At 44.6% G+C, this 24,538-nt stretch overlaps 1 protein-coding gene across 21 annotated transcripts in view; it reads left to right on the forward strand.

Moving 5' to 3' along the window:
* The window catches only part of LOC133150542 (tumor protein D54-like), a 208,327-nt gene that overhangs the window by 142,912 nt on the left and 40,877 nt on the right, over positions 1-24,538 (forward strand). For 14 of the 21 annotated variants that reach the window (XM_061273128.1, XM_061273129.1, XM_061273132.1 and 11 more), the window contains one exon: positions 1,876-1,924. The exons of 1 other annotated variant lie outside the window; for it this stretch is intronic. In XM_061273128.1, coding sequence (XP_061129112.1) covers positions 1,876-1,924 — 49 coding nt within the window. Of the gene's footprint in view, positions 1-1,875; positions 1,925-2,674; positions 2,738-4,032; positions 4,130-4,212; positions 4,327-24,538 lie in introns of all 21 variants that reach the window. 6 more of the 21 variants (XR_009713791.1, XR_009713792.1, XR_009713793.1 and 3 more) reach the window with 3 other exon arrangements.

Raw genomic sequence — 24,538 nt, forward strand, 5'->3', positions numbered from 1 at the left:
AGATTTAAGCGCAGCCCGACAAGTCCAGAACGGGCCCGCAATGGATGAATTACTCAGTTGAAGTAAATATTTAAACAAATTAAATATTTAAACGGAATTAGATTATCTTTCAAATAATTTTGAAGGCAATTTAATGCGTCAATTGTCCGAGTTAGATTCAAGCGCGGCCCGACAAGTACAGAACGGGCCAGCAACGGATGAATTATTCAATTGAAGTAAACATTTAGATGAATTAAATATTTAAAAGGAATTAGATTATTTTTCTAATTATTTTGAAGGCAATTTAATGCGCCAATTGTCCGAGTTAGATTTAAGCGCGGCCTGACAAGTACAGAACAGGCCCGCAACCAACGAACAATTGAATGGATTTGAATCCAACAATAATCCGTCTAATCTAATTTAAACGCATTTATTAATTTTATTTATCACGGTCCGATTTTATACCATAATAAGTACCTGTAACCAAATCGAATTGTCAAATCAAAACTAAATAAACGATCACATATGCCATACAAATTAGCGCACAACGAATTAAATGATTATACAAAGCCACATTTACTGAAAAAGTATGAAATAGAATTACAAATCTTAATTCCTCCAACAATTTGAACAATTTCACTCACTGATACCCGTTCAAAGAAAATCAATCAGTCACGGAGTCATTTTGATTATAAAACAAAACACAGTAGAGTAGGAAAAGGTAGCTACAAGTTGTATGCTATATTTGGTGGAAATAAAGTCAAGTGATCAGTACGCTTTTATTTCTAAAAGTCAAATTTGGGAAATAGGTTGGCCTCGAGGGGACCGGCGTTAGCCCCCACGGCTGAAAAATCCGTTCCCCTCACCTAGTTCCATGTGAAATGTCGTCAAATCCAAATCTTTGAGTAAATCCAAATTAATCCAAGCAAGCAATCTTGCGTTTTACACTAAGATTCCTGAGGCTGGAAAAGGCCTTGGAACTCTTGCGGGCTTCTTCACATATTATTGCTCTTTGGGAGAGAGAAGCCCCGCAGTTGTCTGTGGTGGCTTTTTTATAGGCCTTTCTGCTCCCCCCTTACTGGCATCTATACTTCCCATAGCATAGGATTGCACAATCTCATTTGATCAGTGAGAGTTGCGCAATCCCCTTCTGCCTCTCAGCTGGGAACCTTTTGAATAACCATACTGATTAAAACATCTCAAAACATTTGAATCAACCTTTTCTGAGTAACCATACTGATTAAAACATCTCAAAACATTTGAATCAACCTTTTTTGAATAAACATAATGATTAAAACATCTCAAAACATTTGAATCAACCTTTTTGAATAACCATGCAGATTAATACATCATAAAACATTTGAATCAACCTTTTTTGACTATTTCTTGTCACACCACCATTGTATCTAATGGCAGTGTTACTGTTACTGAATTTGTGGTAGTCAAGCAAAGAAATAAAATCAAAAATCTAAACATGTCCTTCCATGTGTGACACAGAACCGACCCCGTGCCATTCCATTTATCCATATTTTTGCTAGTTCAGCTTTTTTACTGGATTACCCCTTCTGGTCTCATGTGAAGGTTTGGCACCATCTCTTGGAAAAATTTGGAATTTCAGCAATGCCAATTTATTCCTGGGAACAATCCAATACTCACATTTTGCACCATCTTTATGCCCCATCCACCATGTTACTTGACAATGGTATTATTATTATCATTATTATATCAGTATTATTATTCATCTATCTATCCATTTTCTATACTGCTTGTCCCCTCGGGGGTCGTGGGCATGCTGGAGCCTATCCCAGCAGTCATCGGGCAGTAGGCGGGGGACATTATTATTATTATGATGAAAATTAACATTTGTGAAATGTTAACGCAACACTTGTGTCACAGGAACTCTGCAACCTTCAAGTCATTTGAGGACAAAGTGGGCAACCTTAAGGTGAGTAATTGTCTGGGTTATCCTATTAAGTTACAATTAAACATACAATACGCCAGTAAGAGACAGGAGAACAAGAACACAACCAGAGCCAGTGTCTCTTCTTGTGCAAGAAGGGAAAGTGAAGCTCTTAGTGCTCTTCCACTTCCTCTGGGCTCCTTTTTAATGACTTTGACCTGGAAAGAGGTGGCTCCAAGTCATACTACACTTATATGGCGATGTTTGTGTGTGCGTGTGTCTTGAGTATGTGTGTGTGATGGTTTGGGGAGTGCAATTGTGCGCATGTGCGCCATATAGTGCAGAAAATACTGTAGTAATATTACAATAAATACAGTAACAATTAAGGTGGGTGGCGATGAGGTGTCTATGCTCCAGTGAGAATAACAAAACGGTCCCCATGTAGAATTGTCGTCTGTTCCCAGCAAAATGGGTGAGGATATTTCGGAGAAAGCCTTCAGCCCCTAAGTTTCCAACAGCTGTAGACAGATAGGCAGATGGACGGGTGGGCGGGCGTTCAGACAGACAGACAGATAGATACTTTATTGATCCGGGGGGGAAATTCAGTTGCCAGCAGTACGAATAAACAATTAAATAAATGAATGAACAGACAATATAAACATCGGACATGACAAAAATGACAAACAAAACGAGAGATGATAATAGAGCCGCAGTAGATATAAAAGAAACCAGTGATTGAATAAATAAACCTCAGCAGACGAAAGTGTCAATACATCACCCGCTGTTCTGCCACAGACGTCTGATCAGGCAGCTCTGCGCCCACAACAGAACCCGCCTTCCTTACCAGTTTGTCCAGGCGTGAGTCATCCCTCTTCTTGATGCTGTACCCCCAGCACTCCACCGCAAAGGAGAGAGCGCTCGTCACAACAGAGTGATAAAACATCCCCAGCATGACATTGCAGATGTTGAAGAATGCCAACTGCCTGAGGATGTACAGCCGGCATTTTTCTTTCTTGCACAAAGCTTCCACATTAGCAGACCACGCTAACTTATCGTCTAGCAACACTCCCAAGATATTTACAGGTCTGCACTATTTCCACATAGTTTCCATTGATAGTTACTGGCTCAGGACAAGGCCTGGGCCTCCTGAAGTCCACCACCATTTCCCTGAACTTCGCGGTGTTTAAGTGCAAGTGGTTGGAGCCTCACCAACTGGCGAAGCGCCGGACCAGGCTCTTGTACTCCTCCTGTTCATCTCGAATACAGCCAATATTTGTCGTGTCGTCCGCAAACTTCTGCACATGGCAGAACATTTGTACTGGAAGTCAGAGGTGTACAGGGTGAATAGGAAGGGAGAGAGCATCGTTCCCTGCGGACCTCCCACGCTGCTCCTCACCGTGCCTAACCTACAGCCTCTCATGCATGCATACATACTGGGGTGTGCCCGTCAGATCATCCATGATCCATGCCCTCAGGTGTGAGCTCACGCCCATCACCGACAGCATGGGCTGAATGGTGTTAAACATGCTGGAGAAATCCAAGAAAGTAATCCTCACAGCCCCTTTTCCCTTGTCTACGTGAGCAAGAGAGCGATGCTGCATGTAGGCAACAATATCCTCCAACCACCACCTTCTCCCAATACGCTACTGATGTACCAGTAGGTTGTGGGCCAGATCCACTTGTCGGAACGTTTTTTGCTCCCTTTTTTCCACTATTATTTCCTGTTATTTCCTTGGTTCATCTCAAGTTGATAACAACTACCCTTTATCTCAACCCATTTGGTCTCAGGGGCCAAACAACACCATTGTTGGGAAACGCTTAGGGCAAAATAATGTAATTACTAATGTAAAACTACTGCAACTGTAGTGATACGACCCAAAGTTGTTGCTTAGTGTATCATGACATCCTGTATCCCGGAATCCTAGCATGAAAATGTTCTGGTGTTTACCGCCTTGGTACTATCAAATATCAATCTCGACATACCCTAAATCACAACCCAAACAAAATATCTCTCCGCCTGGTTTGCATCGCCTCATAGTTCAGATTATTCTGTTAGCCGGGTCCGTCCGCAGGTAGCAAAACACATGGCCGTAGAAGCGCAGCTGGCGTTCCCATATCTGACAGTCAACACACCTCATCTCTGCCCTCTCCAGTACCGTCTGGTTCGACACACGGTCTTGCCAACAGATCCCGAGGATGCGGCGAAGCGAGGTGCAAACGAAGATGTTCAGCCGTCGTCTTTGGCTCGCGGTCAGTGTCCATGCTTCACTTGAGCATAGCACAACAGGCATGAACAGTGAGCGAAAGACGCGGACTTTCGTTAATCTGTTCAGATATAGGGAGTGCCACACGGTCTACTTCAGATAGCCCTTCGCTCCCTGTGCAAGGCTAAGTCGACGATCGACTTCTGCCTCGCACGAGGTGGAGCGGTGAACTACGCTGCCGAGGTAGGTGAACTCTTCCACAATCTCAAACCTTCTCGCCTGCGACGTCAGCCGACTCAATAACACCTCCCAGAATCTCGCCGAATGCCGAGATCTTTGTCTTGATCCGGGAGACACGTACACCCAACGGCTCCGCTTCCTCACCCAGCGTTTCGAGGAACCCCATGAGGACATCCAGTGTCTCCGCAAAGATTACCGCGTTGTCGGTGCTGATCCGAAAGTTGCCGAACGATGCTCCACAGTCCGTCCTCCCCACGACTCAGTCCTTAATCTAGTCCATACAAGCGCTGAAGAGGGCCGGCGCGAGCACACACCCATGACCCAGTATCAACTGGGAAGAAGTCAGCCGCCGTGCCTAACAGCACACAATCAGTACCGGAATACAGAGCCAAGGCAAGGTGGACGAGCTGCGGATGGACCCCCGGAGGGCTAGGAGTCTCCACAGGGCGACTCTACTAACTGAGTCGAATGCCTTGAAGTAGATATAGGCTGCTAGCAGCTTTCTATCGAATTCTCAAAGGCACTCTGTCAGGACACGGAGAGCAAGGATATAGTCGACGGTGGATCCCTTTGGCGTGAAACCGGATTGCTCAGGTTGCTGGTGCTGTAGCAGGAGGTGGCGCATTCTGTTCAGAAGTACACGGGCGAAGACTGTGCCAGGCACTAAGAGCAATAACCGATAATTGTTGCACTCCCGGATGTCGCCCTTCCCCTCCCATCGGAACAACAATGCCCTGCTTCCAGTCGCTTGGGACAACGCCCCCCCCCCCCCTGCACGGAGCATCTCCGCGTAGATACCACAGTTCCCCGGTGCGCTTTTGCACCCCAGCTGGCCCAATGCCTTTCGGACTTCCTCAAGGCTGGGCACATCAGTGCACCGCTGAGCTTCGGGGCCTGGGTCCAGCTGAACAAAGTTCCCGGATCGGCCTGTAAACCGGGCGGGCATCACCTGTAATCAGGTGATTCTCAACCGTCTCACAGAGACCCTGGACCCGTTCCTCCTGATCCCAGCTGCCTGTAGCGATTGGCATGCCCACGACGATGTTCGTCGTCTTGACGGATAGGCCACTCCGACGTCTCCTGGGTACCTCAGGTATGCTCTCCCTGGCAGCTCCCATGATTGAGTCTCTGAACCCTTCCCACATCACCTGCGGGACTCCCCGAGTAGTCCGGCCACCCAAGCCTCCCAGCCAGACTCCTTACATATGCCCCAGCCACGTCAGGCTCCCGTAGTCGAACGATGTCCAGCCTTACTTGGCCAGGCGCCGCCCTTCTCGGGGCCTTGAGATGGAGCTGTAGCGTGGTGACGAGGAGCCGGTGGTCAGTATTGAAGAACTGAGCACTCCGGAACACCCGACAGGCCTGCAGGAGGGACTATCAACAACCCATGAGAACGTGGTCAATCACCTTCCTGGTGGGGCCGGTATTAGAATACCAAGTCCACGGCCACGGACCGCCCTCTGAAACCATGAACCACCAACCCTATAACTCATGGTAAAGTCCAGCATAAGGGAGTAGTTGGGGTCGTGTTCCCCGTTGAGGAATGTTACAGAGCTGTGAGGACCGTTCCACGCCTCATAGCCACTGCTGGAGGTGCCTGTGACAGCATTGAAGTCCCTAAGGACAATCAGGTGAACAGTTGAAGTTGGATGGGTAGAATCGGTTGGAAAATGTAGAAATTAGACGTGAAAAACGAAAATTTGTGAGATTTTGCGGAAATTTTAAACTTGAAAACATGAAATTCTTGAATTTCGCTATTTCGGGAATGTTTAAAGTCTTCCCCAATGTGAATTGAATGTGGTGAATGATGTGAATTTCAAACTAGAACGACGTAAATGTGAAATGTTGAATGTGGCATTAGAAATGAATGGAGAAAAATTTGCCGTAAATTTGCGAATTTTGCGGAAACGGAAAATCTTTGGAATGAGAAAAATGCAAGTGGTCATCACGTGAATATTGTGTTTTTCCATGCATAATGCGCTAAATTTAACTAATTTATTGTCCTAAAATCTGGGGTGCGCATTATGCAATTTTTGAAGAAAATCTCCCTCGAAATAAAACTTGAAATCACATCTTTCTTCTTGTTGTCAATCACGCATCGCATTCCGCCATCCTGCCCAACACACAGTCAGTAAAATTCATAATTGACGACACATCGTTTGATGCGATAGCGCAATCCTTGATGGTGTGTTATTGTCAAATATTGTTTGTTTTTTAATCTCCATCGCAGACCGGATATCATACGGAGGGCGCCATGACAGTATGCGCAGAACGGATGCGCAAGACACGTCAGCTATATAAAGAGCGAGAGTTCAGTTCTCTACCTATTAGTTTCAATTCACAGTTTAATTAGCAGTTTCAATCAGCAAATAACAAAATGCGTATTACACTTTGCCTTGTTCCTTTCTTCTCTGCTGGTCACTTCAAACACTCTCCATACGAACACAATGCTCTCATATCAGACGCTTGCTCGATCATCTGCTCGTTTGCTGTCACAATGTACCCTACACAAATCCGAAACATTTCTTCGCTATCGAGTTTGCTAGCGCATGCACAGTGATACCGACCGGCAGAATAACATCCGGTTGTTCTCAAAGATGATCTTTTTTCTGAAATAATTTTACGTTTACGGACTTAAGTAAGAGTCAAAATTTGGGTCTGTATTAAACATGGGTACAGGCTTTTTCCAGCATCGACATGCCATTTCAGAGCAGGGAGTTTCAGACTCCATCGTTCTAGCCCCTCCATGAGTCGTCACCTTATCGTGGTGGAGGGGTTTGCGTGCCCCTATGATCCTAGGAGTCATGTTGTCTGGGGCTTCATGCTCCTGGTAGGTTCACCCATGGCAAACGGGTCCTAGGTGAGGGGCCAGACAAAGCACGGCTCAAAAAGCCCCTTATGATGAAAAATATATATGGAAACAGATTTCCCTCGCCCGGACGCGGGTCACCGGGGCCCCCCTCTGGAGCCAGGCCTGGAGGCGGGGCGCGAAGGCGAGCGTCTGGTGGCCGGGCCTTCGCCCACGGGGCCCGGCCGGGCAAAGCCCGAAAAGGAAATGTGGGTCCCCCTTCCCATGGGCTCACCACCTGTGGGAGGGGCCAAAGGGGTCGGGTGCAGTGCGAGCTGGGCGGCGCCCAAAGGCAGGGACCTTGGCGGTCTGATCCCCGGCTGCAGAAGCTGGCTCTTGGGACATGGAATGTCACCTCTCTGGCTGGAAAGGAGCCCGAGCTGGTGTGCGAGGCAGAAAAGTTCCGACTAGATATAGTCGGACTTGCCTCCACGCACAGTTTGGGTTCCGGTTCAAGCCCTCTCGAGAGGGGCTGGACTCTCTTCCACTCTGGAGTTGCCCACGGTGAGAGACGTCGAGCAGGTGTGGGTATACTTATTACCCCCCGGCTGGGCGCCTGCACATTGGGGTTCACCCCGGTGAACGAGAGGGTAGCCTCCCTCCGCCTTCGGGTGGGGGGACGGGTCAAAGTCTGCTTTATTGTCAACATCTTCACATGCCGAGACACACAAAGAGATCGAAATTACGTTTTCCCTATCCCACGGTGACAAAACATATTACACGATAGTGTAATGCACCAAACGGCAGCTCAGAGTACCCACCCTTCTTGGAGTCCCTGGAGGAAGTGCTGGAGAGCGCTCCTTCTGGGGACTCCATCGTTCTACTGGGTGACTTCAATGCTCACGTGGGCAATGGCAGTGAGACCTGGAAGGGCGTGATTGGGAGGAACGGCCCCCCCGATCTGAACCCGAGCGGTGTTCTATTATTGGACTTCTGTGCTCGACACGGATTTTCTATAATGAACACCATGTTCAAACATAAGGGTGTCCATGTGTGGACTTGGCACCAGGACACCCTAGGCCGCAGTTCGATGATCGACTTTGTAATCGTGTCATCGGATTTGCGGCCGCATGTTTTGGACAATCGGGCGAAAAGAGGGGCGGAGCTGTCAACTGATCACCACCTGGTGGTGGGTTGGCTCCGATGGTGGGGGAAGATGCCGGTCCGACCTGGCAGACCCAAACGCTCTGTGAGGGTCTGCTGGGAACGTCTGGTGGAATCCCCTGTCAGGAAGAGCTTCAACTCCCACCTCCGGCAGAGCTATTCACACGTCCCGGGGGAGGCGGGGGGCATTGAGTCCGAGTGGACCTTGTTTCGCGCCTCCATTGTTGAGGCGGCCGACCGGAGCTGTGGCCGTAAGGTCATTGGTGCCTGTCGTGGCGGCAATCCCCGAACCCGCTGGTGGACACCGGCGGTAAGGGATGCCGTCAAGCTGAAGGAGGAGTCCTATCGAGCCGTTTTGGCGTGCGGGACTCCGGAGGCAGCTGACAGGTACCGGATGGCCAAGCGGAACGCAGCTTCGGCGGTTGCTGAGGCAAAAACCCGGACGTGGAAGGAGTTTGGCGAGGCCATGGAGAATGACTTCCGGACGGCTTAGAGGAAATTCTGGTCCACCATCCGGCGTCTCAGGAGGGGGAAGCAGTGCAACGTCAACACTGTTTACAGTGGAGATGGCGTGCTGCTGACCTCGACTCGGGATGTCGTGTGTCGGTGGGGAGAATACTTCGAAGACCTCCTCAATTCCACCGACACGCCTTGTGGAAGCGGGACCTGGGGACTCCGAGGCGGACTCTCCAATCTCTGGGGTCGAAGTCACCGAGGTAGTTAAAAAACTCCTCGGTGGCAGGGCCCCGGGGGTGGATGAGATCCGCCCGGATTTCTTAAGGGCTCTGGATGTTGTGGGGCTGTCATGGCTGACACGTCTCTACAACATCACGTGGACATCGGGGACAGTGCCTCTGGATTGGCAGACTGGGGTGGTGGTTCCCCTCTTTAAGAAGGGGGACCGGAGGGTGTGTTCCAATTACAGGGGAATTACACTCCTCAGCCTCCCTGGTAAGGTCTATTCAGGGGTGCTGGAGAGGAAGGTCCGTCGGGAGGTCGAACCTCGGATTCAGGAGGAACAGTGTGGCTTTCGTCCTGGCCGTGGAACAGTGGACCAGCTCTTCACCCTCAGCAGGATCCTCGAGGGTGCATGGGAGTTCGCCCAACCAGTCCACATGTGTTTTGTGGACTTGGAGAAGGCGTTCGACCGTGTCCCTCGGGAGGTTCTGTGGGGGGTGCTTCGGGAGTACGGGGTACCGAGCCAACTGATAAGGGCGGTTCGGTCCCTGTATCACCGATGCCAGAGTTTGGTCCGCATTTCCGGCAGTAAGTCGGATTCGTTCTCAGTGAGGGTTGGACTCCGCCAAGGCTGCCCATTGTCACCGATTCTGTTCATAATTTCGGTCATCCGGGAGAGACTCGGAGTAGAGTCGCTGCTCCTCCACGTTGAGAGGAGCCAGATGAGGTGGCTCGGGCATCTCATCAGGATGCCTCCTGGACGCCTCCCTGGGGAGGTGTTCCGGGCATGTCCCACCGGTAGGAGACCCCGGGGACGACCCAGGACGCGCTGGAGAGACTGTCTCTCAGCTGGCCTAAGAACTTCTTGGGATCCCCCGGGATGAGCTAGATGAAGTGGCTGGGGAGAGGGAAGTCTGGGAGTCCCTCCTGAAGCTGCTGCCCCCGCGACCCGACCCGGGATAAGCGGAAGAAGATGGATGGATGGATGGACATGCCATTTTTAGGGTGCGTATTATGCACGGGGGCGCATTTTACATGGGAAAACACTGTATTTGGAATACGTCAAAAGTGGAATAGAGTGAATCGGATGAATTATGTGGAAGGAGAAGCGCGTCAAAAAGTGAGGAGAATAAAACAGCGGAAGAAGAAGGCAAAGTGAATGGTGTGAAGGGGTAGGGTTCGCCTTCAGACCAATAACTAGAAAATCCAGAAATTGCATGTGAAGGCGAAGAAGCTGAATTGATATTTGGGGAATGCTATAAAATAATGTCTAAAGTTGGAACGGGTTGAATTAGTTGAAAATGTTTTAAATTAGAAGGCAAAAGCTAAATTTTGGAAAATTTGGCGTAAATTTCAAAATTGAAAATTTTGGTAAGTGGGAAGTTGTGGAAGAAGTAGAAAAAAGATGAACATTTGAAAGTTGGAACGGGTTGAATTGGTCAAAGAATGTTTTAGTCAAATTTGGCGCGAATTTCGGAATCGAAATTTAGAATTTTTGTTAAGTGGGAAGTTGTGGAATTGGTAAGCAAAAGATTAATAGTTTTAAGTTGAAGTGGTTTAAATCGGTTGAAAAAAGTAGACCTTAGAGCAAATGTTGAATGCCCCATGAAGAATGATTGGGAATAAAAAAGAAATTGCGCCAAACTTTTTTGAAATTTTGAACGAAAAGAAAAGTACAGGTTTAAAAGGTTCACTTTGGAATTCTAAAGTTGAAACAGGTTGAATCAGACAAAAATTGTAAAAGTTAGAGCATACGTAGACAAATGAGGGCACATCTGGTTTGTATGGGGTCACTTCCGGTTCAAATGGGGGCAATTCCAGTTAATTTAGGTCACTTCCGGTTTAGTTAAGGTAACTTTTGGTTTGTTTGTGGTCACTTCCAGTTAAAAAATGTCACTTCTGGTTTGTTTGGGGAACATCCAGTTTTTTTGGAGTCACTTCCGGTTTAATTGAGGTCACCTCCAGTTTATTTGGGTCACTTCCGGTTTAATTTTGGTTACTTCTGGTTTGATTTGGAGAACTTCCGGTTTAAATTAGGTCACTTCCGTTTTATTTGGGTCACTTCTGGTTTAATTTAAGTCACTTTCGGTGTGATTTGGGGCACTTCCGGCCCACTTCCTGTTGAAATTAAGGCACTTCCAGTTCACTTCCTGTTAAAATTGGGGCAGTTCCTGTCCATTTTGGGGTACTTACAATTCACTTTGTGTTAATTTTGGGGCACTTCTGGGTCAATCCAAGATGGCCGCCACACTGTGGCAGTGGGAGTGAAGGGGTGAATTGGGTAAGCACAATTGAAGTGGGAGGTGAAAGGTGCGAATATGGTAAACATAAGGTGAAGTATTGAATCGGTTGAAAAATGTAGGAAATAAAAAGAACATTTTTGAGAATTTGCGCAAATTTCAAAATTGAAAATTAAAAATAAAAAAAAATAATTGGAAAGTTACCGTTTTTTTCCGTGTATAGTGCGCCCCCATGTATAGTACGCACCCCTAACAATGGCATGCTGATGCTGGAAAAAAGCTTGTACCCATGTATAATACGCACCCAATTTTTATGATTTTTTTTTAATTTTTTTTTAATTTTTTTTTTTTTTTTTTTTTTTTAAGTCCCAAAGATCGTCACACACGCAGGGAGGCAATGGGTCCCATTTTTAAAGTCTTTGGTATGGTCTTAACTAGGCTGGATGTCATTTTTTTTGTTGGCGTTGATTTCTCCGACTGCCCCTAAACGCACCACCGCGCTCCGTGCGCACACGGCGGCTCTGTATGGGAGAGACGTTGAAGAGGAATAAAAACACCCTTGGAAACCAAAACTTGCCCCTCGTCGTGACTCGGAGCCGCAACAAATGTTTCGGATTTGTGTAGGGTACATTGTGACAGACGGCAAACTAGCAGGTGATCGAGCGAGCGTCTGATACAAGAGCATTGCGGTCGTATGGAGCGTGTTTGAAATGAACAGCAGAGACGAAAGGAACAAGGCAAAGTGTTGTGAAATAAAATATTACCTGTAATACGCATTTTGTTATTTGCTGATTGAAACTGCTAATTAAACTGTGAATTGAAACTAATAGGTGGAGAACTGAACTCTCGCTCTTTATATAGCTGACGTGTCTTGCGCAACCGTTCTGCGCATCTGTAATGGCGGCCTCCGTATGACGTCCGGTCCGCGATGGAGATTAAAAAACAAACAATATTTGACAATAACACACCATCGAGGATTGCACCATCGCATCAAACGATGTGTCGTCAATTATGAATTTTACTAAGTGTGTTGGGCAGGATGGCTGAATGCGATGCGCGATTGACAACAAACAAGAAGAAAGGTGAGTTTTATTTCGGGGGAGATTTGTCATGTCTCGTCCCCAGTTTTGCTATGTGTCTAGGTTGCCATAGTTTCTGTTCGTATCACCCCGCTCTTCCTGTGTCACCTCAATCGATGTAACGTGTTTTGTATTTAAGTCCTGTCTGCCCCTCGCTCACCGTTGGATCATTGCATGTGTTACTGTCATTCTGTTCCTGTCTTTGGTAATGTCACCCTGTCTTTTTGTTCCACGACTTTGTCGGTCAGTCCTGTTGTTGGTTTTGTTGTACCATGACTTTATTAAAAAAAAAAAAAAAAAAAAATTAAAAAAAAAAAATTTAATTTTTTTTTTCTTTGTACCCATGTATAATACGCACCCCAGATTTTAGGACAATAAATTAGTAAAATATTGCGCACTATACACGGAAAAAAACGGTAGGTAAAAGATGAACAGTTGAAAGTTGAAACTGTTTGAATCGGGTGAAAAATGTAGAAATTAGAAGGGATAAACGAAATTTCGTGAATTTCAAAGTTGTGGAATAGGCAGGCAAAAGATGAACAGTTTAAAGTTGGATTGGGTTGAATCGGTTAAAAAATGTTGAAATTAGAGAGGAAGAACAAAATTTTGTGAAATTTTGCATAAATTTTAAACGTGAAAACATGAATTTGAATTTGGTAATCTTAGGAATGTCAAATCTTCCCCAATGTAAATTTAATGTGCTGAATGACGTGAATTTCAAAATGGAACAATGCAAATTTTAAATGTTGAATGTGCCATTAAGTAAATAAAGCAGTATATTTGTGGCTTTTGCGAAAACAAAAAACCTTTGGAATGGGAAAAATGTTGGGGTAAATTTGTGAATTTTGCGAAAACAAAAAAATCTTTGGAATGAGAAAAATGCAAGCGCTCATCACGTGAATATTTGGAATACGACAAAAGTGGAATGGAGTGAATCTGATGATTTACCGTTTTTTTCCGTGTATAGTGCGCCCCCATGTATAATACGCACCCTAAAAATGGCATGCTGATGCTGGAAAAAAGCCTGTACCCATGTATAATACGCACCCAAATTTTATGAATTTTTTTTTTTTTATTTATTTTATTTTTATTTTTTTTTAAGTCCCAATGATCGTCACACACGCAGGGAGGCAATGGGTCCCATTTTTATAGTCTTTGGTATGGTCTTAACTAGGCTGGATGTATTTTTTTTTGTTGGCGTTGATTTCTCCGACTGCCCATAAACGCACCACCGCGCTCCGTGCGCGCACGGGAAAGAGGCGTGCGGACGTGAAAAAGGCGGCTCTGTATGGGAGAGATGTTGAAGAGGAATAAAAACACCCTTGGAAACCAAAACTTGGTGATTTCAAGTTTCATTTCGAGGGACATTTGTCACGTCTCGTCCCCAGTTTTGCTATGTGTCTAGGTTACCATAGTTTCTGTTCGCGTCGCCCCTCTCTTCCTGTGTCACCTCAATCGATGTAACGTGTTTTGTATTTAAGTCCTGTCTGCCCCTCGCTCACCGTCGGATCATTGCATGTGTTACTGTCATGATGTCTGTTTGCTTTCTGTTCCTGTCTTTGGTAATGTCACCCTGTCTTTTTGTTCCACGACTTTGTCGGTCAGTCCTGTTGTTGGTTTTGTTTTCTAAAAAAAAAAAAAAATTAAAAAAAAAAAAAATTTAAAATTTTTTGTACCCATGTATAATGCGCACCCCAGATTTTAGGACAATAAATTCGTTAAATTTTGCGCACTATACACGTAAAAAAACGGTATGTGGAAGTAGTAGCGCGTCAAAAAAGTGTGAGGAATAAAAAAGAACTAGAAAATGCAATTCCTGGAGAAATTGCATGTGAAGGCGAAGCAGTTGAATAAATACCTGGGAAATGGTGCAGAATGATGTTTAAAGTTTGAACGGATTGAATCGGTTGAAAAATGTAGAAATTAGAAGGGAAAAATGAAACTTTGGAAAGTTTGGTGTGAATTTCAAAATTGAAAATGTGGAATTTTTGGTAAGTGTGAATTTGTTGAATAGGTAGGCAAAAGATGAACAGTTAAAAGTTGGACCAGGTAGAATCGGTTAAAAAAATGTAGAAATTATGAGTGAAAAACGAAATTTTGGAGAATTTGGCGTGAATTTCAAAACTGAAAATGTGGAATTTTTGGTAAGTGTGAATTTGTTGAATACGTAGGCAAAGGATGAACAGGTAAAAGTTGGAACAGGTTGAATCGGTTAAAAAATGTAGACATTATGAGTGAAAAACGAAATTTTTGAGAATTTGGCGTGAATTTCAAAATTGAAAATGTGGCATTTTTGGTAAGTTGAAAGTTGTGGAATAGGTAGGTAAAAGATGAACTGTTGAAAGTTGGAACGGGTTGAATCGGTGGAAAAATGTAGAAGTTAGAGCAAATGTTCAATCCCCGTAGAGAATGAATGGGAATATAAAAACAAATTGTGCCAAAAATGTTTGACATTTGGAACGAAACGAAATATACGGGTTCAGACGAAATATATGGGTTCAGGAGGTTCACTTTTGGGGTTAAAATGTTGAAACGGGTTGAATCGGAGCAAATGTTGAATCCCCATAGAGAATGAATGGGAATTTTAAAAACTAAATTGCGTCAAACATTTTTGAAATTTGATCGAAAATTAATATACGGGTTCAGGAGGTTCACTTTTGGGGTTCAAACGTTGAAACAGGTCGAATCGGGCAAAAACTGTAAGAGTTAGAGCATATTTACCTATTTAGGGCACTTGTTGAAATAAGGTCACTTCCGGTTTATTTGGGGCACGTCCGGTTTAATTTAGGGCACTTCCGGTTTATTTTGGGTCACTGCCGGTTTGAAAAGGTCACTTCTGGTTCATTTGGGTGACCTCCGGTTTGGTTTGGGGCACTTTCAGGTTTAGCTTAGGTCACTTCCGGTTCATTTGGGTGACCTCCGGTTTGATTTGGGGCACTTTCAGTTTTAGCTTAGGTCACTTCCGGTTCATTTGGGGTCACTTTCAGCCACCGGTCACTAAGCCACCGTCCTCACCCGCCCTCTGTAACTCCTTCCTTGTCAACTTTAACAACAAAATCGCCCAAATCAACAGTTCTCTGACGGACACCATCAATAACTCCTCCTCCCCTGCCCTCCTTCCCCCCCTTCCTGACCGCCCGCCCTTTCCCTCTTTCACTGCCTTCTCCCTTGTTGACTCCTCCACTATCCTAGACATCATTACCTCATCCAAGACAACCACCTGCTCTCTTGACCCTCTTCCAACGACCTTAACTAAGGCCTGCCTCCTTGTCCTCCTCCCCTACCTCACCACTCTTTTTAATCAGTCTTTATCCCTAGGCCACTTTCCCACTGTCTATAAACTTGCAGCCATCACCGCCATCCTCAAAAAGCCCACCTTGGACCCACTCAACCTCTCCAACTACCGTCCCATCTCCAACCTTTCATTCCTTTCCAAAACCCTTGAACGCATTGTCTCCGCCCAACTCCACACCCATCTCCAGTCCAACAACCTCTATGAACCCTTCCAGTCCGGATTCCGCCCACTTCACAGCACTGAAATAGCTCTAGTTGAAGTCACCAACGATCTCCTCATTTCTGCAGACTCTGGTGCCCTCAACATCCTACTACTACTTGACCTTAGCGCAGCCTTTGACACTGTGAACCATTCCATCCTCCTCCAAAGGTTGCGCCAACTAGGTGTTGAGGGCACTGCACTCGACTGGCTCACCTCCTACCTCACCAACAGAAACCAGTTCATCTCTCTCTCCGGTCACACATCCATCCTCTCCCTAGTTACACAAGGGGTCCCCCAAGGCTCAGTTCTTGGCCCCCTCCTATTCATCTGTTACCTCTTTCCCCTTGGTACTGTCATCCGCAAACTCAATCTGGACTTCCACTGCTACGCTGATGACACCCAGATCTATATACGTACGACACCAACCAGTAACCCTTCCCTCACCCATCTTGAAACCTGCATCTCTACAATAAAAGCATGGCTGACCCACAACTTTCTCAAACTCAACAGTGACAAAACAGATCTCCTCCTCATAGACACTAAATCCTCCCTTAATAAAACTGGATCCATCACACTCACCATTGACTCCTCAAACATCACTCCTTCCCCTCTGGCACGCAATCTTGGCGTTATTTTCGACCCCACACTGTCCTTTCAACCTCATGTTAGCTCAGTTGTCAAGACCTCCTACTTCCACCTCCGACGCATCGCTAAAATCCGGCACTGCCTTTCTCTCCCTGCCGCTGAATCTCTCATCCACGCCTTCATCTCATCCCAGCTTGACTACTGCAACTCCCTTCTCACTGGAATCACTGCTCACTCACTCCATAGACTTCAACTAGTCCAAAACTCTGCTGCCAGCCACCTTACCCACACCCGGTCCTGTGAACACATCACTCCTGTTCTCCACTCTCTTCACTGGCTCCCCATGAAGGAGCGTATCATCTTCAAGATACTCCTCACCTTCAAAGCCCTTCACCACCTGGCTCCCACTTACCTATCCGACCTGCTTGTCCCCTACTGCCCCAACCGTCCCCTCCGATCCTCCAATACTTCACGTCTGACAGTCCCAAAATCCAACCTCAAATCCTTCGGTGACAGAGCCTTCTCCTGCACATCACCCCGACTCTTATTATTACTTCCGGTTTACCTGAGGTCACTTCCGGTTTATTTGGGGTCACTTCCGGTTCATTTGGGGTAACTTCAGGTTTGAAAAGGTCACTTTCAGTTTTAGCTGAGGTCACTTCCGGTTTATTTGGGGTCACTTCCTGTTTACCTGAGGTCACTTCCGGTTTATTTGGGGTCACTTCCGGTTTTGTGTAAGCACTTCCGGTTATTCTGAGTTCGTTCATAGCAATCCAAGATGGCCGCCACACTGAAAGTGGGGGTCAAGGGTTGAATTGTGTACGCAAAGTGGAAGTGGGGGTGAATATGGTAAGCGCAAGGTGAACAAAGTGAATAAAGTTGGAATGGGTTGAATCAATGGAAAAAAATTTGATATTAGAAGCGAAAAAATAAATTAAAGAAAATTTGGTGTGAATTGTAAAATTGAAAATTTTGAATTTGTGGTAAGTGGGAAGGTGTGGAATAGGTAGGCAAAAGATGAACAGTTGAAAGTTGGAACGAGTTGAATTGGTTGAAAAATGTAGAAATTAAAAGTGAAAAATGAAAGTTTGCGAAATTTTGTGCAAATTTTAAACGTGAAAATCTGAAATTTTTCAACTTGGCAATTTTAGGAATGTCCCCAATGTGATTTGAATGTGCTGAATGATGTGTTTCAAACTGGAAGGATGTAAATGCTTTGGAATGGGTTGAATGGGTTTAAAAATGTAGAAGTAACAAGTGAAAAATAAAGTTTTGTGAAATTTGGCTCAAATTGTAAACGTGAAAACATGAAATTTTTGAATTTGGCAAGTTTGGGAATGTCCCCAATGTGATTTGAATGTGCGGAATAATGTGAATTTCGAATTGGAAGGATGTAAATGAATTGGAACAGGTTGAATAGGTTGAAAAATGTTGAAATGACAAGTGAAAAGGGGAAATTTGTGAAATTTTGCATTAAATTTTAAACGTAAAAATGTGAAATTATTGAATTTGGCAATTTTGGGAATGTCCCCAATGGGATTTGAATGTGCTGAATGATGTGGATTTCAAACTGGAATGAAGTAAATGTGAAATGTTGAATCTGCCATTAAGAATGAATGGGGAAAAATTTGCCGGAAATTTGTGAATTTTGTGAAAAAGGAACATTTTTGGAACGAAAAAAATGTAAGCAACGGTGTCATTCATATTTGGAATAAGCTAAAAGCGGAACGGAGTGAATCAGTTGAAGTATGTGGAACGAGTTAAGCGTCAAAAAAGTGGGGGGAATAAGTAGAAAAACTAGAATTGCAATTTCGGAAGAAATTGCGTGTGAAGGCGAAGGCAGATGTTAATTTAAAAATGTTATAAAAGGGAAATAAATTATTGTGAAATAAATGGGAAAATGTTACAAGTACCGTTTTTTTCCGTGTATAGTGCGCCCCCATGTATAGTACGCACCCCTAAAAATGGCATGCTGATGCTGGAAAAAAGCTTGTACCCATGTATAATACGCACCCAATTTTTATGAATTTTTTAAAAAAAAAAATTTAATTTCTTTTTCTTTTTTTTTTTTTAAGTCCCAATGATCGTCACACACGCAGGGAGGCAATGGGTCCCATTTTTATAGTCTTTGGTATGGTCTTAACTAGGCTGGATGTAATTTTTTTTGTTGGCGTTGATTTCTCCGACTGCCCGTAAACGCACCACCGCGCTCCGTGCGCGCACGGGACAGCAAACGAGCAGGTGATCGAGCAAGCGTCTGATACGAGAGCATTGCGGTCGCATGGAGCGTGTTTGAAGTGAACAGCAGAGACGAAAGGAACAAGGCAAAGTGTTGTGAAATAAAATATTACCTGTAATACGGATTTAGGTAGAGAACTGAACTCTCACTCTTTATCTAGCTGACGTGTCTTGCGCATCCGTTCTGCGCATCTGTAATGGCGGCCTCCGTATGATATCCGGTTTGCGTGTGTGCGCGTGTGCGCGTGTGTGCGAGAGCGAGAGAGAGCGAGAGAGAGAGCGCAAGAGAGAACTCTCAACCGTAGCACGCCGCCGACCGCCCAACTGCACCGCGCTGGTAGCATTATTGTGACAGAGCCGTCGCTGAAATTTAGAAGATATTTTTAAAGTCCTGATGTACTTTCTAAAATTTAAGTGGACCTCAGTGCGCACTGTGCAGGGAGCTTAATTTGGTGCGGTCGCGCAACCGCAGCGCGCCGGGCGCTCACTGTCGCATTGCTTAAAGAGCGCCTTTGTGTTTTAGGATGAACAGCAGAGACCAAAGGAACAAGGCAAAGTGTTGTGAAATAAAATTTTACCTGTAATACGCATTTTGTTATTTGCTGATTGAAACTGCTAATTAAACTGTGAATTGAAACTAATAGGAAGAAAACAACTCTCGCTCTTAATATAGCTGACGTGTCTTGCGCATCTGTTCTGCGCATCTGTAATGGCGGCCTCCGTATGACGTCCGGTCCGCGATGGAGATTAAAAACAAACAATATTTGACAATAACACACCCTCAAGGATTGCACCATCGCATCAAACGATGTGTCGTCAATTATGTATTTTACTGACTACCGTTTTTTTCCGTGTATAGTGCGCCCCCATGTATAGTACGCACCCCTAAAAATGGCATGCTGATGCTGGAAAAAAGCTTGTACCCATGTATAATACGCACCTTATTTTTATGAATTTTTTAAAAAAAAAAATTTAATTTATTTTTTTTTTTTTTTTTAAGTCCCAATGATCGTCACACACGCAGGGAGGCAATGGGTCCCATTTTTATAGTCTTTGGTATGGTCTTAACTAGGCTGGATGTAATTTTTTTTGTTGGCGTTGATTTCTCCGACTGCCCGTAAACGCACCACCGCGCACGGGAAAGAGGCGGCTCTGTATGGCAGAGACGTTGAAGAGGAATAAAAACACCCTTGGAAACCAAAACTTGCCCCTCGTCGTGACTCGGAGCCGCAACAAATGTTTCGGATTTGTGTAGGGTACATTGTGAGACAGCAAACGAGCAGGTGATCGAGCAAGCCTTGTCTGATACGAGAGCATTGCGGTCGCATGGAGCGTGTTTGAAGTGAACAGCAGAGAAGAAAGGAACAAGGCAAAGTGTGTTGGCCAGGATGGCTGAATGCGATGCGCGATTGACAACAAACAAGAAGAAAGGTGAGTTTTATTTCGGGGGAGATTTGTCATGTCTCGTCCCCAGTTTTGCTATGTGTCTAGGTTGCCATAGTTTCTGTTCGCGTCGCCCCTCTCTTGCTGTGTCACCTCAATCGATGTAACGTCTTTTGTATCTAAGTCCTGTCTGCCCCTCGCTCACCGTTGGATCATTGCATGTGTTACTGTCATTCTGTTCCTGTCTTTGGTAATGTCACCCTGTCTTTTTCTTCCACGACTTTGTCGGTCAGTCCTGTTGTTGGTTTTGTTGTACCATGACTTTCTTTAAAAAAAATAAAAAATAAATTTAAAAAAAAAAAAAAAAAAATTATTTTTCTTTGTACCCATGTATAATACGCACCCCAGATTTTAGGACAATAAATTAGGTAAATTTCGCGCACTATACACGGAAAAAAACGGTACATGTTACAAAAAGGTACAAATGATAAGCGTTAAAAATGAAATGTTACAAATGTTACAAAAAAGATACAAATGATAAGCGTTGAAAATGATAAGGGGAAGAATAAAGAGTAAAATAATTTATGACGCCCAATGTGGGAATCGAATCCACTACAGGAAACTGGAGCGGGTTGACATTGCCATTGTGTTTCCGACTGAGCTAATGAGGCTTCTTCCTTCATGCTGGTTGAATTTGGTTAATGTAATGAATGTGTTTGTTGAATGCGAATGCGTAATCAAAGTGGTGGAAATTGCTTAATGTAATGAATGTTGAATGCGAATGACAAAAGTTACAAATGATAACCGTTGAAAATGATAACCGGGAAGGATAAAGAGTAAAATAAATAATGACGCCCAATGTGGGAATCGAACCGACGCGGGGTTTGATACCACTCGGGAAAGCCTCTCGTGTTCTGGAATCACTTGTGTTACCCACGAGCTAATTGGGTCCCTTTCTTAAGAGTGGTTGAATTTGGTTAATGTAATGAATGTGTTTGTTGAATGCGAATACGTAATCAAAGTGGTGGAAATTGCTTAATGTAATGAATGTTGAATGCAAATGTTAGTTACAAATGATAAGCGTTGAAAATGATAAGCGGGTAGAATAAAGAGTAAAATAATTAATGACGCCCAATGTGGGAATCGAACCCACTACAGGAAACTGGCTCGGGTTGACATTGCCATTAAGAATGAATGGGGAAATAAAAGGCACAAATTTGCTAATTACTTAAAAACGGTAAATGTTATGAACAGGAAAAAAGGTGGCAAGCTTGCCATGAATTTTTGGAACGTGTGAAAGTTTGAACGAGGTGAATTGGTTGAAGCATGTGGGAGTAGTTTGATGTCAAAAAAGTGGGAGGAATAAGTTGTTTAATAATAAAGTACAATATCAATGTGTGAAGGCCTTCGCCTTCACACAATAATAGGCCTTCGCCTTCACACAGTAAAATGAATGGTGTAGAACTAAAAAATGCAATTCCTGGAGAATTTGCATGTGAAGCCGAAGAAGCTTAAAAAATCTTGGAGAATGCTTTTTGTGTTAAACCCCGCGAAAAGGGGTAAGCGCAGAAAACGGTAAGCGCGAAAACGATAAGCGCAAAAAACAATAAGCGCAAAAAACGATAAGCACGAAAAACGGTAAGAGAGAAAACGATAAGCGGGAAAAAACGTAAGCGGGAAAAACGGTAAATGAGAAAACGATAAGCATGGAAAACGGTAAGCGCAGGAAACAGTAAGCGCGAAAAACGGTAAGCGAAACAACGGTTAGCGCAAAACAGTAAGCGAGAAAACGATAAGCGCGGAAAACGGTAAGAACTAGGGATGCACCGAAATAAAAATTCTTGGCCGAAACCGAAAACCAAAAATTAGGAAACCAAGGCCGAAAACCGAAACACCGAAAGAAATGATTGTCAGTTATTAGAACCACAGCATTTATGGCTACATGTGTACTAACCTCACTAAAATCAAGGCATTGCAATAAACCAGTTACAAAAGTATGAAAATATTTATTTAGCACTGACATTACAACAATGCACAATATAAATTAAAATTCAAAAATAAAATAAAATAGAAATCAAATGTTTAACTTGACCCCACTCATGTGTACATTAAATAATAATTTACAGGCTTATAACTGACTGGCCTGCTGAAAAATTAGTGCATACGTCAAGTGCCTTTTAAATTTTGTTCTGTGTGTACAACATAAAAGTGTATCAAAACAATGGTTACCATAGCCTTTATCAACAATAAATCCACCAAGAATTGTGGATGCACAAACTGGAAAACAAATATTTTAACACTAGACACACGCCCATTCTACTTCTTGAGGTAAAGTGGCAGGTTTTTCTTGATGAAGAGTAGCTTTTCTGCTTTGTCACAGTGAAGTCTGTTCCTCTTCTCATCAAGAACATGAGCTGCAGCACTGAACAGTCTCTCACTGTCAGTGCTTGTGCACGGCACAGACAAGTACTTGCGTGCCATCTTTGCCAGGTCAGGAAAGCGGCCATGGTTATTTCTCCAGTAGGCAAAAGGGTCATCACTTCTGGAGATGGGGACTTCAGACAGATAACCATCTAATTGTTGAGCGGTTGAGCTTGTTGGCTGCCTGACATTTGAGAAAGGTAAAGGGCCAGTGCATAAACATTTTAATCAACTAAAATAAAAACTCTATAGCAGAAAAATGAAATAATCAGTCACATATAGTCAGTCAGAACAGAATAGCCTACCTATTGTTTGGGGCACTCTCTTGCAGGATCTCATTGAACATATCAGACAACAAAGGCGCATGCCCCTCATCTGGTACAGGGTGACGGGTCCTTTTTTCGGCGCTCTGCTCTCCTCCTGCGCTGTGCGCTGGCCCGTCTCCAAGCGGGTTGTCCGCATCCATCGCGGCCTGGATCATTTCTCGTGCGCGCTGTTTTATTCCCACATCCAAGTAATGATCCTTGTTACGCGGATCAAGTACAGTCGCGATGAAGTGCAGAGGATCATCATTGCTCTCAGTGAAACGTCTCTTGACAGATTCTAAGAGTGTACTTTTGATTGTTTTCACCCCGTGGTCCGTCTCAACTTCTTTACTTAGAAGACGCTTTAGTGCCGCAATTAACGGTATTACGTCTGCAACAGATGCATCAGAGGAGCTGATCTCTTTCGTTAGCTGCTCATAGGGGGCAAGGACAGAGAGAATGTTCTCTATTAAGACCCACTGGTGTGAAGTGAATGTCGCGGGGAGCTCATGATCTGCGCTGTAAGCAGCCAAGACTCGCTTTTGTGCAAAGAGGCTTTCCAGCATGTAAAAAGTGCTATTCCAGCGTGTACGCACGTCTTGTTGGAACCGTTTTATTTGTGTTCCAAGCTGATCTTACATAGACTGTAAGCGGGAATAGGCCAGCTGAGAATGTTTAAAGTGGCCAACTATTCTTCTGCCTATAGTCAATATGTCTTTTACGCTGCGCTGAGACAACACTCCCTCGTTCACAGCCAGATGTAGTGTGTGGACCACGCACCGTATTCCTTTCAGCTGGCTGTCTTCTATCGCTTTTGTCATATTTCTTGCATTGTCACTCACTATGGCATGCACTTTAGATCGGTCGATATGCCAGGTGTCGCACATATTGGTAAATGCATCAGAAATTGCTGCTGCTGTGTGTGAGCCTCTAAACTCTTGTGAATGGAGCAGAATCTTTTGCAGCTTGAAATCTTTGTCGATCCACTGCGCGGTTAGGCTGAGCATACTGGTGAGGCTGACGTCGGAGCTCCATATGTCGGTCGTGAAACTGATCGCTGTAATATCTGATGCTAGAAGCTCATGGACATGAGTAGCAACGATATTAAACAGCTCAGGTAAACACACATCTGAGAAATGTCGTCTGCTTGGCATAGCATAACGGGGCTCAATGTGTTCTATCAGCCTACGAAATCCCACATCTTCTACGATAGAGAACGGCTGATCATCCAAGGCAATGAATTCCATAATTTTGTGTGTTATGCCCTTTGCCTTGGCAGAATCACTGGAGAACTTTCTTGCCTTTTCAAAAACGTCCGCCACAGATGGCGTGGGAGTGCTCGGTGTCAGTTTCCTTTTCTGTGTCGCCTTCTTCTCATATTCAGAATGGCAATCGGGATGTTTGGATTTCAGGTGATGAATTAAACCCGACGTGGAGAAACATTTTGCAGATGCACCCCCTCTTGAAATTTCAGCATTGCATGTTTTGCAAATCGCTATCCGTGGGTCTTTCTCTGAGATAGTGAAATCAGTCCACACCGCAGACATGCTGGCTCTTATCCCGTTTTCCCGCGTGCTGGCTGCGCTGTTTGTTCACGTCATCACAAGTTTCGGCCGTGTTGTTTCGGTGATTTAGGTCTTTCGTCCAAAAACCGAAAATGCACTTTTGGGTCATTTTCGGCCGAAAAATTTCGGTGGCCGAATTTTCGGTGCATCCCTAGTAAGAACGTTACACGAGAAAATTGTAAGTGCGAAAAACGGTAAGCACGGAAAAGGGTAAGCGGGAAAACAATTAGCGGGAAAACAATAAGCACGAAAAACGGTAAGCGCAAAAAACGG

The sequence above is a fragment of the Syngnathus typhle genome, linkage group LG2, assembly GCF_033458585.1.
Source record: "Syngnathus typhle isolate RoL2023-S1 ecotype Sweden linkage group LG2, RoL_Styp_1.0, whole genome shotgun sequence".
Classification (NCBI taxonomy): Eukaryota; Metazoa; Chordata; class Actinopteri; order Syngnathiformes; family Syngnathidae; genus Syngnathus; species Syngnathus typhle.